General features: G+C 43.4%; 2 protein-coding genes across 5 annotated transcripts; both read right to left on the bottom strand.

Moving 5' to 3' along the window:
- Nucleotides 1-3,559, bottom strand: si:ch211-218d20.15. Its single transcript, XM_034573436.1, has 8 exons — nucleotides 3,072-3,559; nucleotides 2,697-2,815; nucleotides 2,073-2,133; nucleotides 1,920-1,987; nucleotides 1,717-1,819; nucleotides 892-1,010; nucleotides 631-776; nucleotides 1-536 (listed from the first exon to the last, which is right to left on the bottom strand). The coding sequence occupies exons 1-8, from the start codon at nucleotides 3,130-3,132 to the stop codon at nucleotides 428-430; spliced, it is 786 nt and encodes a 261-aa protein (XP_034429327.1). The 5' UTR covers nucleotides 3,133-3,559; the 3' UTR covers nucleotides 1-427.
- A 1,519-nt stretch (nucleotides 3,560-5,078) lies between these two features.
- On the bottom strand, nucleotides 5,079-17,151 carry med14 (mediator complex subunit 14). Of its 4 annotated transcripts, none has more exons than XM_034573425.1 (29): nucleotides 16,656-17,151; nucleotides 16,118-16,144; nucleotides 15,906-16,011; nucleotides 15,198-15,371; nucleotides 14,961-15,090; nucleotides 14,710-14,838; nucleotides 14,457-14,564; nucleotides 13,414-13,546; nucleotides 13,106-13,256; nucleotides 12,902-13,013; nucleotides 12,540-12,665; nucleotides 12,298-12,376; nucleotides 11,777-11,936; nucleotides 11,456-11,650; nucleotides 10,958-11,092; nucleotides 10,759-10,835; nucleotides 10,508-10,668; nucleotides 10,099-10,245; nucleotides 9,609-9,853; nucleotides 9,145-9,414; nucleotides 8,716-8,968; nucleotides 8,065-8,187; nucleotides 7,682-7,858; nucleotides 7,334-7,572; nucleotides 7,056-7,235; nucleotides 6,664-6,771; nucleotides 6,308-6,433; nucleotides 6,003-6,192; nucleotides 5,079-5,877 (listed from the first exon to the last, which is right to left on the bottom strand). In XM_034573425.1, the coding sequence occupies exons 1-29, from the start codon at nucleotides 16,829-16,831 to the stop codon at nucleotides 5,804-5,806; spliced, it is 4,311 nt and encodes a 1,436-aa protein (XP_034429316.1). In that variant the 5' UTR covers nucleotides 16,832-17,151; the 3' UTR covers nucleotides 5,079-5,803. The 4 variants fall into 4 exon arrangements, with proteins under 4 accessions (XP_034429316.1, XP_034429315.1, XP_034429317.1 ...); XM_034573424.1 differs by having other exon boundaries at nucleotides 12,298-12,400; nucleotides 16,656-17,095; XM_034573426.1 differs by lacking the exon at nucleotides 8,065-8,187 and having other exon boundaries at nucleotides 12,298-12,400; nucleotides 16,656-17,095.
- Nucleotides 17,152-17,181: the final 30 nt, after the last annotated feature.

The following is a 17,181-nucleotide window of genomic DNA, read 5'->3' as shown; positions in this document are numbered from 1 at the left end:
TTCAAACCCAGAACCCACTGCACCACCATGCCATAATGAAAATAACATGTAAAAATGTGTGTCATTATGATCACATCGACCCGATGAAGCAAACATGTCCCATAACAGACAAACACACCTTTCTATTGCATTTCATTTTTTTAATTTCACTTTAGGTTAAAAAATGACAACAGTAGTTTTTATTAACAGTAGTGCAAGGAGGGATTCCTCAAGCTTACATTCATTTCCAAACAGCTGACTCTCCACGTGTTAATACACGAGTCACATTCAGGAGGGAAATATAAAAACCTAGTTGATTTGTAAATGAAGTAGGCTTTCCAATCCACTCATGTAGCACCTCTTCACAGTCGTACCATCATCAGTTCATTTAGAAGCAGGAGACTCCTGGAGACGCTGCGTCAGAACGTCAGGGCTCGTAGATACAGAGTCAGGACAGGAGCTGGGACACGAAGGTCACGGCCTGGTGGAGGTCGTCCGTCAGGTCCTCCGGCAGCGACAGCACCGCCGATGTTAAGCTCTGAGTTATTTCTAATATCCTACAAAGAGAACAATACGTTGTTGTAATCAGACTCCTGCGTTAATCAGCATCATCATCCTCTCCAGCAGCTGAAAGTGTGCTTTGTGACCCACCAGTTGATGTAGTGAGCAGCCAGCTGAGGCTCGTGCCTGGAGCCTTCGTCGTTCACCAGAGACTGTTTCATCTGTTTGAAGTTGGCCTCAATATCTTTCTTTATTTCAGAGAAGACCTGAATTCCCCTGAAAGAGCTGATGACTTGCTGCGAAAACAAAAAAACAGACAGTTGGGGAATCACACAGCAACTTTTGGTGGAGTGGAAACATAAAGGATCAGAGAAGAACAAAAGAGGGAAAACAGTGAATCTTTCTCCTCACATATATGACCGAGAGCTGGTGGGCGATGTATTTATGACTTCCAAGGTGTCGGATATCTTCTTCCAGCTGCTGACTCAGCACCAAGAGCTGGTTCAGTTTGGCGATGTGGTAGAAGTAATCTGCAACAGAAGCATCAATGGACATGAATTTGACCATTTTGATCATGTAACTAACCTGGATAGAGGCAATGACGGATTATAGCCTGGGCCAAGGGGCCTGGAGCCAATGGGGGGCCGTTGAATTTAAGATTTATTATGAGGCTCTTCTCTGTTTTTAAAATAATCGAGTAAAGGTGATTTTGAAAATGTTCAAAAGTTTTGTAAATCTGCAGATTAGATCAAATGATGTTGTGCATTAGGACTGTATCAATTCATATTTTTCTATGTTTTGTATATGCCTTACACTTAAGTATTGCAATCTTACTTATTATTTACTGATGCCTATTTTGACTGAAAGATGTAAAATTACAATAATCTAACTTATATATGCTGTTTGGTTGTAAATTGCCTTCAAGCACACACAGTGCATGTGAACTATTTGCTTGTGTGGGTGGCAGGTTTGTGTCCAGAGTTAATCGTCATGATATTCCATCCATGCATATTGATAAGGACAATGAAAAGATTGTAAAATATTACTGTGCTATATCTAGAGCTGTTGTTGGATGCCTGTATTTACACTACAAATGCATTTTGCATATTTGTCTGTTCAAATTTATTTTAACCTGAATTACAGCAAGCATCTTCTGTAAGTCTAAAAACCGACAGCAGACTGAGAAACGTGTCTCCCTGCTGTTGCTGCAGAACAGGGATGTATCTCCTCTCTCACCGTCCATCAGCGGCCTCTCCAACATTTCCACGGGGCTGCCTTGAATAAGGAACACCTCTACGCGAGGAAACATGGCTGACAGGCCCACCATGTCCAGGTAGTCCTGAGGTAACAGAGGGGAACAATAATATATTACCCAAATCCTTGTTGGTAATGATTTATTCTACCTGTTTATAAAGACTTAATATTGTCAGATGTGATACCTCCAGCTGTGGCATAGGCTTTGGTAGATGTTCAAGGCACTGCAGCATCTGGTCGAGAATATCTGATCCTTTAAGAATGAAGCACAAAAACTGTCATACATTAAAATACAGGAGCTACATCCAAGTCTAATTAAACTCTGGGATTCGTCGTACCTTGAGCCTGGAAAGTGTCTGATTCCTCTGGACTGCAGCCTTGTCCCAACTGCTCCTGGAACTGTGACACACAAACTGTGAACCACAGGATACAGAATGACGTCTGTACTGAATGATGTGAAATGACGATGACACAGGCTGGACCTGAAATGATATATATGTTTGTATGAATGTAACTTGGCTTTGTATGAATGTACTATGATAATATTGGTTTGGGCACAGCCCTTCCTTCAGACAAGACGTCACCAAGCATGTCATGTGACCACCCTATTACATTTCTTTGTCTGAAAAAGTGCCCAAAATGTCACACACCTGGTGGGGGGAAATCCTTTTTTTAAAAGTTTGTGGAACTGGAAAGGTTCAAATCGTCCATTTCTTATAAATAAATCAGTCAGTCTCTGGTATTAGTTACTTCCTAGATATCAGTTTATTTGCCTGGTTCAGCTCATGGAGATGCACTGGATAAATAATACTTTTTTTGATGGAAAATGGGGCTTTTACTTAAATTCTTACTTTCACAGTTACATGGAAATTGGTGCAAACTGAGAAGACAGTGGATCAGGTGGGTGTAAGCTATGTCTGCAGTGTTGGCACTGATGCAATCATGGTCAGGTTATTCTATACCTGCTGCATCTGTGCCCTGATGAGGAGGTCCAGCTGCCCACAGAGACACAGCATCTCCAGGCCCACCTGCTCCGGACCCAGCTGCACGGGCATCAGAGGTCTCCTCACCTGTAGCTCCACTGAGCACAAAGCAAATCCACATCAGCACCTTCTGCAGGACCTGACTGACACACACTCACTTTCTATTAATACACACAAAGCACATCCTGTATGAGACAACATGCATGTGTCATATCTCTTGCAGGTCCAGGTTGGGCTGGTGGATGGGGGGGGCTGAAGGGAGTGGTCAGCGGGTCTGCAGGGCGCACACCCTCCATGAGGGAATCGAACAGCAGAAATTTCAAAATAAAACAAAATATAATGCGAGTGTCTTACCTTTGAAAGCTTCGTGGTAAACACAGGGCTGACACAGCGGCTCTGATGTGCGCGCTGCCATGTCTGACTGGAGCAGATGATGATCACAGCTTTTCACCTGAAGCTGATCCGCGGGTAAAAAGCCATATGAAGCCGGGGGGAGCGCAGGGTTAACGCCCGGTGGAGGCTGAGTTAAATAAAGTCTGACTTATTCATTTAAATGCATCTGATCGGATGTGTCTGTCTCCGAGTGGTGCGTTCAAGTGCCGGGCTGCAAGAGGGAGTGATGCACGGAGACAGGGCTGCTTCCTTATCCGTGATTTGTCGTCTCCATGCAGGAGGTGGTGATGAACGGATCCGGTTCTGAAGCAGGAGGATCCATGGAGCTGATGAAGACAGAGGAAGATAATAAAACACACACACACACACACACACACACACACTCACTCAGACAGACACAATGCCCACGCCCTTAGCAACAACAATCGTGCACGTACACACACACACACACACACACACAAACGATGATGTCATGTCTCTGAGATGAGCTGCAGCATCACTTCTTTGGGATGCACCTCAAAGCAAAAGGTGTTTTCCAGTCTAACCCATGCAGAGTAACAAAGTACATTCACTCTTTTACTCAAAATTAGGTCATTTTTGTGCTCTTTAATTTGATTATACTGCTTCATATTCAGAAAAATCTTGTGCTCTTTTCTCCCATACGTATATTTGTAGGGTTGATAACTCATTGTCAATTATTCTACCTATTACTTTATATATAAAAAACCATTTACCACCACATTCTCTATTATTTGTTAAATCCAATTAACATAATTACTACTGAGCTTTAAAGGTGTGTTTCTTACCTTCAGACAGAGACGGGTAACCTGTTTCCTCTTGTTTCCAGTCCTTTGCCAAGTTAAACTATGCTAAACTAACTGGATGCTGGATTAACATGTATTTATCTGACAAACAACCCCAAACCCCAAAGATATTCAGTGTACAATCACATAAAAGAACTAGAATAGCACTCAGAAGAGTGGCCTTAAATTTAATCAAGCTGCACCAAATGTCACAAACTCATAGATATCAGTCCCCCGAAATGTGCCAGATATTTCCTTGGAAATCTTTGAAAATGTAATTTAAAAAAAAACTATTTTGCAGTGTTAAAGAAAGTCATGAAAGAAAAATGTCTGGATCCGGACCTAAATTGAATAGGTTCGTCTTTGTTCCATGTCCCACTTACTCAAAGTTTCACTAAAAGTGGCTCGGAAACGTTTGCATAATCCTGATTACAGTCAAATTGCAACTAATATATAACCTCCTTGGTGGAGGTAATAAAACATGATTAAGAGTCAGACAGTAGAAAATGTATTACTTTAAAAGATTGTTTCTGTACATGACAGTACTACCCATACAAATTCATTTTCTGTCAATCCACTCATTACGTAATTATTCTGGCATCATTTCACATTTTTTAGAATTAAGATCGGTTTATAAAATATGGTTATTATTTGTTATAAATTAAACTGCCAAAACCTGTAATAACAGAGCCAAAAGTCTCCATCTTGACTGAAATTTTTTTACATGTTAATGCATCAATAATAAATTTAGGTTAAAAAAATGACACTTGAAATTTAAGTGTGCAGGTCACTAACAAATTTGTAGGTGAAATTGTCTTAAACTGTCGAGAGTATTAGAAGTATAAGGTTAATTTTAAACAAACACTGAATGATGTTGAGTCTGCATTGGTGGAGCAGCTGAAATGAAAGTGCTGAGAAGAGTCGAAGAGTCAGGGTGTTGAAAGCAGTGGTATAATAATCATGAAATAATATTAATATATAACACTCAGAATGAACTTATTGTGCACGAGTAGTTTCACCTTTGATTTTATATCTACATTTTTTGGGGAATACTTCTATACTTTTGCTTAAGCAGAACTTGAATTGTATTTGCATGTTTTTATTGTGTCGGATGGTATATTTTACTTGAATAAATGATCAAATTATTTTAGTACTGCTGCCAGTGGAAGATCCTCAAAGCACAAACCAGCTGTGGGCTTGGTTTATTAAATAGCAAAGTCAGACAAGAAGTCTCAAATCTTTCAATTGAGACTCAAAATGCATCTTAATAAAATACAACTGGCGTATAAAGTTTGTCACAGTTTTACAGTATCCAAAGGGAGAGTTTGAAATAAAAATCCAGAGGTCTCGACAGTGTAAAGGCAAGAAAGCATTTAAATAGTGTGCTGAGGAATATATCTGATACTACAATAATATCAGTATAGCGTAGTAAAAAAAGAAAAACTGAAGACAGGCTCTAGCAAAATTCTAACTCACCTGATTCGTTTCAACACTGAAATATACAATAATGTACATATTTTCGTAAACAACCATAATTTCAATAGATAATCTTGTTTACAAGTGCACCTGGAGGAAAAAATAACATTTATATCCCTTTGCATGATCCTCTTCTGGGATCCACCTGAACAGCAAATCTTGTTCCTAAGCTTCTCTCAAGAATAAAGACTGTGTTCCATGACTGTACATATTTTACTCCCTTTCATGACAGCGGTTACACATCAGGTCAGAAGTCCAGTGGCTGAAGCAGAGAGGACGCATGCTGGGGTTTTTGACGTCTCGGGACCATAATTGTTACTCTGAGCCGTTTTATCTTCAGCTCAGGGATGGACCCTCGCGCGGTCTCAAAGGGATTCCAGTTGAGTTGCAGTGCAGTTTCTGAGTTTGTTGTTACTACTGACGAGTGCCAGGCGGCAGCGTCAGGTTGGCCATCAGCTCGTGAACAGAAGCGAATATTGTACACTCACCTGAAATAAAAGAAAACAGAAATTGTGAGGAAAGACAAAAAAATCAAGATAAAAAAATAACAGAATGTGATATAACTTCTGCTCTACACATTCAGTGTCCACTATCTGCGACTGTCGCCTCTCACCCTGTCTTGCCGGGTGCATCTCATTGAACCTCTTCAGGATGCTAGAGACCATGAGTGCTGCAGCCCCAGAGGAGCTGTGCTGTCTGGGGATGTCAGCCTGCTGAGTGAGGCCTGTGGCCATGTCGTACACAATGGGAACAATAATGGTCACTGGCTCCTGAGACACTGGGATACGCTGGGTCAGCTGCAACTGTGAGCCAAAACAGACATGAGGTAAGGTTGGTTAATGCGTTTCAGATGATGCTTCACATGTAGAAGTGTATAAACTCTGTCCTGCTTTTGGAGAGCTAGCTGCTGAGACTTACAAAGAAGAGCATCTTGGATTTGAGCACCACAGCAATGGTCCCTGGCGGAGCGATGGGAGGAGCACTGGGAGGGATGGTGAGACAGAACTGGACGTTCCACTTCAGCTGAGCGGCCTGGTCGGGGTACTGAGGAGAGAGACACAAGGAAAGTTTATAAATGTGGCCCTTTTAAAACACAGATGCAATCTAAACATTTTTTTCATGTTCTACATTTTGTGGGAAAATCTATAATCAATATTTGAACAGATTCATAAATAAATAAATAAAACGAATTAATAAATAAACGAGCACGTCTCGCACCCAATCATAATATGTGAATACATGAAACAACCTTTGATATAAAAACTTCTACCCACCAATTCAAGCTTCATGATGCGCACACAGTCCCGCAGGATGTTGGTGGGGGCCCCCAGCAGCTTTGTGAAGGCATTCAAAGTGTTGTATTTAAAGGGAGGACCAGCAACCTAAAAAGACGACAACAGAAGAAGAAAAGTATGGAAAAATTAAATATGTGAGACAATGACTTAGCATTTGTTCCTACGTCAGTGGCCTTAAAGGCACAGCCCATCATACAAATCTAAAGGTGTAGATTTTATCATTATTTTAAAATCAAATGCAAAGGGGACCATATATCACAGAGAGATTAATATACATAACTTTAATTATGAGTAGCAGATAAATTATTTTCTATACTATCCAAGAATATACTTATAAATTGGACCTTTAAGTTCATGCTGCCTTTACATACCCGTGTCTCAAAGAACTTCTCCAGCACCTGAAGCTCCTCCTGCGACCAGGGACCTGCGTTTTCTGGAGTGACTTTGAGCTGCAGCGTTTGGTAGTTCTTTGGGTTGAGAGCAACCCGGCACTTGAGCACGTCCGTCTTGAACATAATCACTCCAGGCTCATTGGAGTTCACAATGGACAACTGGAGGAGAATTGACAGAGTAGAAGTGAGAAGAGAGTGGAACAGATAAGGAAATAGTTGGGGAAACAAACAAGTAATCATCAAATGGCGACACTCACGTTGGCTTCCTGCTGGATGATCCTCTGCAGGTGTCGTCTCATGATCACTGAACCCAGGAAGCGCTCCAGCGGTGAGCAGAGGTAGCTTCCTGCCAGGCCTGGCACCAGGCAGGGCGTGGGTGAGGGTAGCAGAAGCACATGCAAGGCATTGTGGGTGAGAATGGTAGGAATGGAGGCAGCCCAGGGGCGCTGAGGTAGCTTGCGGGGTGGAGGCATACTGGTAGGCATGACTTGTGAACCTAAAAAAAAAGAGATAGACATGAGTAAACAGCATGTTCTGGGTAGTAACTGAACTGGTTAAATTCTTTAATATGAGGCTGAGAAAGACACTGAGAAAGTAGATCTTACTGGTTGCAGCACGTGGAGAATGAGGATCAGGGATTGGTGAGTGCAGTGACGGGTTACCAGGAGACATTCCAGGGATCCTTGCTCCAGGAGAGGGCCCTGAAACCTGGGGGGAACCTGGCCATTGACCCCTATGGCTGGGAGACACCATGGCATATGGAGAGCTGGGGTCCAGAGCGCCTAGATTGAACCAGAGACAGCCATCAGCGACACAGTCAGACAAATACACCACTGTGTGCCCACTGTATGCCCGTACCCTACAGGCTATTTGTGATATGTTTGCAGCCTAGTGTCTTAAAAAGGTGTTAAGTTCAGCCCTTTCCAGCCCTTGCCCAGCAGACCAAAATTTCCACCGGGCCAGGGTAATAGGACACCCTCCTGCTTACCGTGGGGACTCGCAAAGCTGGTCTGGCTCATGGCTATACCCAGGGAAGATGGAGACGGGGTGGGCCCAAAAGGAGAGGGGGCCCTCAGAGCCCCACTAGGGGAGCCAGAGGCATGGATGTTCCCTGCATACACACACACATGCACACACCAAAGGGCTCGTCAGACTCAAAGGTTGACAAGTTCTCCTCACACACACATACACACACACACGCACACATATACACACACATGCGCGCACACACACACACACTAGAGCTGGGCGGAAGGGCCGTAGTCTCTGGCTGGCAGGCTGAGATGGCGAGGAATGGAAGGAGCAGGACTGAATGCATGCTTTGTTCCCTCTCGGCTGCACAGTGTGTGCATGTTGCATGAAGAACAACAGATCTCATGGTTTCACAAAATGAAAAATGGGCACACATGGTTGCGCTTCCTCATTCTCTCTGACATACACACAACAAAAGCACAAGTCAGCAGAAAGGTTGGTGGCAGTAATGTGAAATATACCAAAACAATGGTTTGTTGGTCATAACGCTCAATGGCAGCATGAGAAGCCAAGATGACACAAACACATCATCAGTCACACGCTTTCTCTCACACACTCACTCACTCACACACACACACACACACACACGCAAATCAAGTACCATTACCTGGTGACTGGGTGGGCATCATGGATGTTGAAGGAGTTACATTAGCGTGGTAATTTGGTGGCGGTGAAGTGAGAGGAGGATAGACACCTCCCGCAGCCCCTCTCATCGTCTGTGGCTGCTGCTGCTGAGCTTGCAGCTGGTTCATTAGACTGTCCATCACGTCCACACCGACCGGCGAGGGCGGGTTATCGTCTTCGTTGACGGAGCGTCTGCGAGCATCCTGATTGCTGTCTACAAACATGTTCAGGAATGTCTAGAAAGAGGGAAAGAGTGGAAGGACGGTGGTTGATGTAAAACACTGCACCTAATACACTAAAATTGTTGAACATCAAACTGAATATCTTCATTAGATTTACGGTTGGAATCCAATTGTATTATTTAATTAGAAAGAGTAAAGATAGAGAGACTATATCTCTGAGCTTGTTATACCTTGAGTCCTGGAGCCGGGTGGAAGCCCTCTACAATCTTAGTGTTGTCAAAGAGACTGTAGGCTCCATCTCTGATTGCCACCACTCCGCGGCTGCGGCAGTAGATGTCGATGCAGTACATGTTTCGGAACGCCAGGCGGATGTGTGTGGGTGACTGGGGTAGAATGGAGAAGCACTGGTAGGCAGTGTTGGTACGCTGGGTCAGGCCCAGCATGGGCACTGTTGGAAGCTTGTTGATTGCATTTAGCGGGGCCAGTGTGTCAGAAAGTACCTGAGGAGGACAATCAAATAGAAAGATGGTCAGAAAATTACACAGGAAAAAGTACAGATGTAAAAATAAACAACATGAAACAAAGCAATGTTTGAAAGTAGCATGAAGAGAGAATAAAAGAATGTGAAACTTGAAAATGATTAGTCAGATCTAACAAGTTCATGCATGTTGTGATCACACTTTTGCTTCTGCACCTGCAGCAGCTGCATCACATTGGGGCTCTTGTTGAACATCTCCTGTAGCTGGTGGAGGATGATATTGTGGCAGTTTGAGCAGCCAGAGTTGGGTCCCACGGTGCCCAGGGCAAGGTGGAAACGTTGGCTGCTCGAGTTCCACTGGACGGTGACAGAGCTGCCTTTGGTGATGCCGTAGCACAGCACCAGCTTACGGTAGTTATACAGCCGCACCTCTGAAAACAGGCTCAGGGAAGATGGCATCTCTGGAAGGAAGAAGTCACAACATGCAGCTGCATTAGATGGGTGTGTTTCTTTTGCAAAGAATTAAGTCAGCACTGGTTTCACCAAGCCTGGGATTACACCTAACTATATGTAGTGTTGTGAAGTGAAAAATTAAACAGGGTCAATATGCCAATGTTTGTTGTTGTTGTACACAAAAGTAACATATTGTCACAGTCATTGATTTAAATGTAAGTGCAATTTGCTTTTCAGATGAGCAAGTTTATACCTGGCAGGGCACGAGCAAAGTTGAGAACACACTGGTAGAGCTGACTGATGGCGTTCCAGTCATTCAGGAACATCTCTACAACCTTCCGTCCACCCACCGGCTCTGACAGAGGGTTTTCATAGGTCAGATATACGTGCCGTGTAGACGCTAAAGGGGAACAGATGGGTTCAATTAGAGGAGGATGCAGACTTCCCTTATTAACATTAAGCCATATGTTTAGCAAAACTCTCATGGCTCATCTTTTAACATCAATACAGGGTGTGATTACTATTGAAGCTTAAACAATCATATACTTTTTATTATTAAGCTTGTAATCTGACACAAGTTCTTTGGACACTTTCAATCTCGATCCTATTTTCCTGGGTAAACAAAGGTAAAAGAAATAAAATCGTGTGTACGTGTTGTGTACCTTGCTCCTTGCTGTGTGTGCTGTTGAGAGGACAGTTTGCCAGCATCAGTTCAGCCACCCAGGTGCGGTTGTTCCTGCCCTGCAGTCGGAAGGTGCAGTCCAGTAGGGAACGCTCTAAAGCCCTCCTGGTCTCCTCTCCTACTCCTTTACATTGAGGAATCCTGCCGAATAAAACCAATATTTTGTATAGTCACATTGATTGTGACAAAGTTTATCATACTGAGAAATGTACACTTGGCTTTGAGTATTACTTTAGCAGACGTATTGCATGACTGCTGCTGTCTCCCTCCACTTGGACGCCCTGGTTGGGAATTTCCATGTTGGACAGCTACTCAAACACAGACAGACAGAGACATGCAGAATTAACCAGAAAACTCATGACTGTGATTGCCATACTTGATGGGTTTAAAGCAGGACATGGGACACGGAATGCTTTGCACTGTGAGTTACCTCTGTTCTGAGGCCAATAAAAGGCATGTTGGTGTCGCACATCGCTACCAGGTGAGCCAGCTCCTTGTTGAAGGCACACATTTCCCCAGACCGCTTCGGCTTTTTGGGCTCTGGGTCCCCCTGATCACATGATGTCTACACAGCAACAAGGGATGAAAGAAAAACACATTAACAGAACACACGGTTTTTCATATCGAGCAGGGCACATATATTTAAAGAGGGTTGCTGCATTGCTGTAGGAATGCGGCCTACACATATAGCTGCCATAGATACACCAGCGCTGGAGCATTTTGTAATAATGTTTGTCTTTGTCAGCTGTGCCTTGTGGACAGCATTTGAGGGAGGACATAGCATTATTATTCAATTTTCCCAACCACATTTTCTTAGCTGGTCAAACCTGTCTAGAATTAACAGCTACACAAACACCATGTAGATTAAAAAACACAAACAAAAAAACACATCAATTTAAGTATGATGAAATACCATTTGTATGACTACCTTTCTCTTAGTCCCAGGTCGGGCCCCTTTCACTGCTGAAGTGTCCTGGACAAGGTGTTCTAGGTTGGGCTTGAAATGCTGCAGTAGCTGAGCACACATGGGTCCATCCTCTCCTTCCAACTGAGACACAGAAAGGAAGGAGTACTTGTACTGCAAGGCTGTGGGACTACTAGGCACTTCAAGCATTTCCACCACCTACAAAGAAGAGATCAAAAAACACAAGATGGTGAATGAGAGTGACATAATAAACTTTGTTGTGCAATTTCCTTCAAGTTATTTTAGTTCAGCTCTTTTCAGGGATATATTTGGTTATGAACTCACAATGTAGTACTGCGGAAGACGTGTGAGCTTTATGAAGAGTTTGTGTTTGGACAAGTTCCCAACAGGGTGAGAGGCTGAGTTGGAGAGGTGGAGGACATCAGTACACACAGTGGGAAGGTGCTTCACAGACTGTCGACAGCGCTGCTCTCCCAACCAGAACCTGGCCAGAGCAAGGAAGAGTTAGTCTCTTAATTAAAGTCAAACTGCAAAAAGTCCAGAGTTCGTAGATTATACTAATGCACACAGGATTCACATTGTTGAGTACTGCAGGACTCTAGCAGCCCTGGCAATTCATCTCAACACCCATCTTGCCACCTGCTTAGCCAAGTGTTGCTTCTAACGGCTCCTGCTACTGACTGCAGTTAGTCAATTTGACATGCTATAATCTGGTGTCAGACTGTGGCTCCTACTTTTGACAGTTTGCTCTCAATCACTACTGTTTACCAAACTGCTACCACTCTCACCAGCTAAAAAAAGTTAAGAGTGAATATATAATATTCTATGTGTGGAGGTGGACTTACTTCAGCTGCTTCAGCCAAGAAAGGATGCGCTTCATATCGTCGTTGACGGTCTTCTCAATGTCATCCAGCATGGACTGATCTTTAGAAAGAGCAGTTTTATGAGCTGAGCAAGCAAAACAGTCGCAGTTGAATCAGTGACGGTTGAATCATAAGACTAGAAATCATTTGAAATAATCACCAGTTAATTGATTGATTGATTGATTGATTGAAACCCCTATGACTTAATATTTGCTCCTACTTACCTAGTCCATACAACATGGGCTGGAACATGCCAGAGTGCAGGTCTACAAAGATGTGTAAGCACTCTGAACGACCACAGGGCTCCAAGATTGGAATAACGAGTGTGGGTAAAGCAGTCTCGATGAATGCTGAAAGAAACACACACTTGTAAGTATCTACAATACAGCAGATGGTTCAAACCCATATTTTAAGTCCATTAACCAACTTTAAAAGTGAAAATGACGAACAATGGACTTTTTTTTTGTCATTGTTTCGCTAATTGGCACATGGGTACAGCTGCAGTTGAAAATAACACTGGTTTCTATGGTTTTGCTCAAATACCTAAAAATATGTTTAACAGTGAGATGAGAAGGTTAATACATACAGTTGTCACTGGGATTGCTGGCCTTTAGAATGGCCTTCAGTTCCTGTAGCTTCTGATTAGAGCGTGCATGCACACTGTCAATCAAAAGTTTCTCCACGGACAGATGGTCAATCTAGAGAATGAGTGAAAGAAAACCAACGTCATTCAATGATGAGATGTTTGAATAATAAGCCAAACTGACTTTTGCATTAATGTCCGCTTCACCTTCATTGCTCTCTCCATTAACCTGGGGTCACAGGCAGGGAGAGGAGGTTCATGAGAGATTTGCAATGGCTTGGATCCATCTGACTCGTCAATCCTAATGGTGACTTTATGTACTGATGCTGTGCCTGTTTTTCTACCCAAAACCTGTTGGCTGAAGAAACAAAACGAAGGGTTAGCAGCAGTCACTCCATACATTCTGGTATGTTTTTGAAAACATTGTAGCAGTTCAAGAATTAGTATTTAAAAGGCAGGTATGAGAGTGAATACATGTGTACATGTCCATTAATGTGCTGCAATCTGAGTCTTACTTCCAGACAGTGAGTGTGAGGTATTTCGCAGGCATATATCTCTCCTCCTGCACCAGGTCTCCCCATCGCTCTCTGATCAGCATCATAGTTTGAGAGTGAAGCACCTCTAGCTGCAGTGACAGACAAAAGGAGTCTGGAAACAGTGTGGTTAAAGAAAACAGCGCCCAGGTGAATAGAGATAAAAGTAGACACATCTTCCCATTAACATTCACTACACACTCCACATCCTTGAGACACATACACTTTCTTGGTAAAAGGGCTAATTGTGCCCCACACAGACCGCTCTTTGACACATTACACTGCGCTGCTAGCATTGGTGGGGGAAAGGCAGAGGCGAGCGCTGATTAGCATTGTGATTAGCGGGGTTGTGCACAGCTTGCATGCTTGATTAGGGTCTTTGATGTTAGCATGAATGCTAACAAGCTGTTGTTTGTCTATACATTTTACCACAGACTGATGAGTGTCAGGCCTCTGTCTGATCAGAACAAATCTGCTCCTTTCTTCTTATATGGATGGATTACAACAGTGTGAAGAATGGTTATCACTGCCTGACAGTCTTCTAACAAATGTTAGGTGGTAGGTTTTGTTGTTGATATGACGGGACAATTGCACTTCATAGAAATTGTGATTTTGCTGCAGCGAGGACACATGAAAAACATAAATGTCTAAGTAAAATATCAACAGGTGCTGAAATTCACATCTGAACAAGGAATTAATTACACCTCACATAACATAGCTGGGTGACACGTTCAGTAAAAAAAAGCACTGCAGATTCCCTGCCTGTAAAACTGGACATTGTAGTATTTGAGAATGAATTATTAAAGAGAGGGTTATGAAAAGATGCCATTCTGCAGCTGTGTTTCTTATTGGAATGCTGCACTCGTCTGCTTGACCAGTCAATACTCTGGTATATGCTCTGATACACACACACACACACCCCCCTACGCTACTGCAGTAGTTCACAGACTGGGACAAAAGCCAAGTGGTTGCAGGCAAGACACACAAAAAAAACCTGTGTATGTATCCAGACAAAGAAAGGATACGCAAGCAGTTGTACATGTCCTGCAGGGGTTTTTCATCAGCACAAAGACGTGCCTGAACCAACTCATGGATGAAGTTCACCTGCAAACTGTGGACCAAGGCTCGGCCATCTGTCAATATGGACAGGGAGGGGGAATAGATGGAGGGTGGGATTGAGGTGACAGACAAACAAGTTGAGTGAAAGGAAAAAGGTCAGCAATGAAATTTACTGTCTAATTGCTTGCTTATGGTATCCACCGTGAGTGAGTGCCTTACCTCCAGTTTCTTTGTCCTCCACTAGAATATCCAGCTTCAGCAGCCTCCAGGGAATATCTGGGTCGTCTCCCATCACGGTCAAAGTAGCCTCAAATTCTCCTTCCACACGAAACTTAACACGCCCATTGGCTACACAAATAAAGACACAATCATACTCATTAGATCTTCTCTTTTCCAGTGAACTGCTAATTCAGTTACAAAAATGGCTAGCGGGCAAAATATACCATTGACAGTTCACACAAGCTGCTTACCAACTGTGAGGTTTGCTAGCTGGGGTGGTAAGTCTGTGGTGACAAGGCGGTGTCTGAGAATCTGATTAAGCTGGTTCAGAGTGGTCTGCTTCTCAACCTTAGTAATGGGGTCTGGAGGTATGATCTTATCCTACACAAATGGACACAAACATAGAAACACAGGTGTTAAGTTTGATCTCCCAACATCTTTTCACAAATGACTCTTGATTAACAAGCACAGAATTTAAACAAACTTACTCGTATGCATGTGGGCAAGCGTGGGTATGATCCTGTGGTGAGCACATCAATGGCAAAAGGGATAGCAAAGCTGGGCAACCGTGCATGAACCAGTGCATCTCTGGCCAGTGATGCCAGCCTATCAGCTGTGTCCACAAACAAGATGGTCTGCTGATCCAGGAAGCTGGAGATCATCTGTTACCATGGATAACATGAGAGATAAGTCAGTATATTTGCAGTGTACTGTCAAAATCCGCTGATATGAAGGATGTACAATTAAACAGTAAACAGTTACTAAAAATAGAATATATATATTATTATATATGGCTTTTTGTCTTTATAGCCATTAAATACTTCCTCTAGTTTCTAACAAATCCCAGACGAGACAATTTAGATGGATAGTCTTAAGTTTCCCAAGAGAATGTTGCAGTGTGTTACTGTGAACACTTTGAGAAATATTTGAGAAAATTGTCTAAAAACACTGCCATCATATCAGGCATTCATGCATCACATTCAAAAAAATGTTTTATGAGGTTTTATTTGGAGTTTAATCTATTCCCTGTCTCTCAAGACTTGTGTTATAATGTAATGTGATTGCTGTTAATGTGTATGATTACATTGCCATTTTATAGTTATCTTGCATGCCAATTGGGCCGTATCTTGTAAAAGCAACATATAGGGAAATTTGTTACAGATGTAATAAATGAAGAATAAATAAAAACAACATACCGCACACTTCTCAACTTTCCCTGCATTGCTCGCCCACTTCACCAGGGAAAGCAGACGCACGAATAACTGCCTGGTTCGACTGGCGAACTGGACAATCTCAATTTTCCTAAACACAACCATGACAAAATGAACCAAAACAGAAGCTTGTCAGAATGAGAGGCAACAGCAGTGAGCCGTAATGTACTTTCAGAATAATATTTGAAGACACATACCTCTCCATGTCAGTCTTTCTGGGGAGTCTGCGAAAAACATAAAGAGAAAACATTGATTTGCTGTCATTATCCTTAAAGTAGACGATCAACCCATCATATCACTTGTCTAAATAAACATGTAATGAGTTTGAGTAGATTATGAGTCAGTTTGCAGCAGGGAGAAAAACTAGCTTTGGATTTTGGAAAGCAGACAGATGCAGTGAATCTGGTGTCTCACATATAAACAACCCAACGCAAACTCTTAAGCTGGGGCTAATAAACATGAGCTGCCTCTGACTTTAGGAGCTGGGATGTGTTGTTTACCTGTGCGCCCCCTCACATCACATTAGACACCCGTGCTATCTGCTTTGAAAACACCACCCATGTGTACACACTCTTCTAGCTTCACGACCACCCCCACAAATATGCACTTTTCTCCCGTTAAGGTTTGTTTTGGTGTCGGGGTGAAGAGCATCCTCAGGGCTGACTGACGTTAGCTCATTAGCCCGCCAGCTACCCTAGTTAGCTCGGAGGCCTAGAATGCTAACATGCTACTTACAGCTCCGCCAGCAGAGTGATTTCATGGTAGGTCCTCTGGAGGAGAAACTCGATCAGCAGGCTCAGTCGGATCCCGTGCGTGGCCGGGGTCCCGGGCGGCGGCGGCTGCGGACCCGACACCACCGGTCCTCCGAGCGGGACGAGCTGCCCGTCTGACCCGATCTGCACCGGAGCCATTTTACAATGACGCTACAGACGAGTTAGCTACGGCGACGCACGCCCAGCGCTGCAACGGGGGTAAACTATCGGGTTGCGGTGGCTTGACTCCGGGCGAAAAAAAGGTTTTCTTCGAGGTCTCACAACATTTTCTGAGTTCCTCGGCAGGGACTTGTTTTCACGGCGCAGCAGAAAAGTCAACGCATACAACGAAGGTGGCGAACCATAACGGAGAAGTCTCAACGCCGCTCGGCCGCCATCTTTGCTATCGGGGGTGATTACCATAGATCCGGTGGGAGAGAAAACCCGGACCGGAGCCCTGAGGAGCGAGGAGCTGTTTCACCATCGGGCTGAAGAGGGTAAGTGAAATA

This window comes from Hippoglossus hippoglossus, chromosome 21 (assembly GCF_009819705.1).
Source record: "Hippoglossus hippoglossus isolate fHipHip1 chromosome 21, fHipHip1.pri, whole genome shotgun sequence".
Taxonomy (NCBI): Eukaryota; Metazoa; Chordata; class Actinopteri; order Pleuronectiformes; family Pleuronectidae; genus Hippoglossus; species Hippoglossus hippoglossus.
The sequence above is the reverse complement of the archived record's forward strand: the minus strand, read 5'-3'. Positions and strand labels throughout refer to the sequence as shown.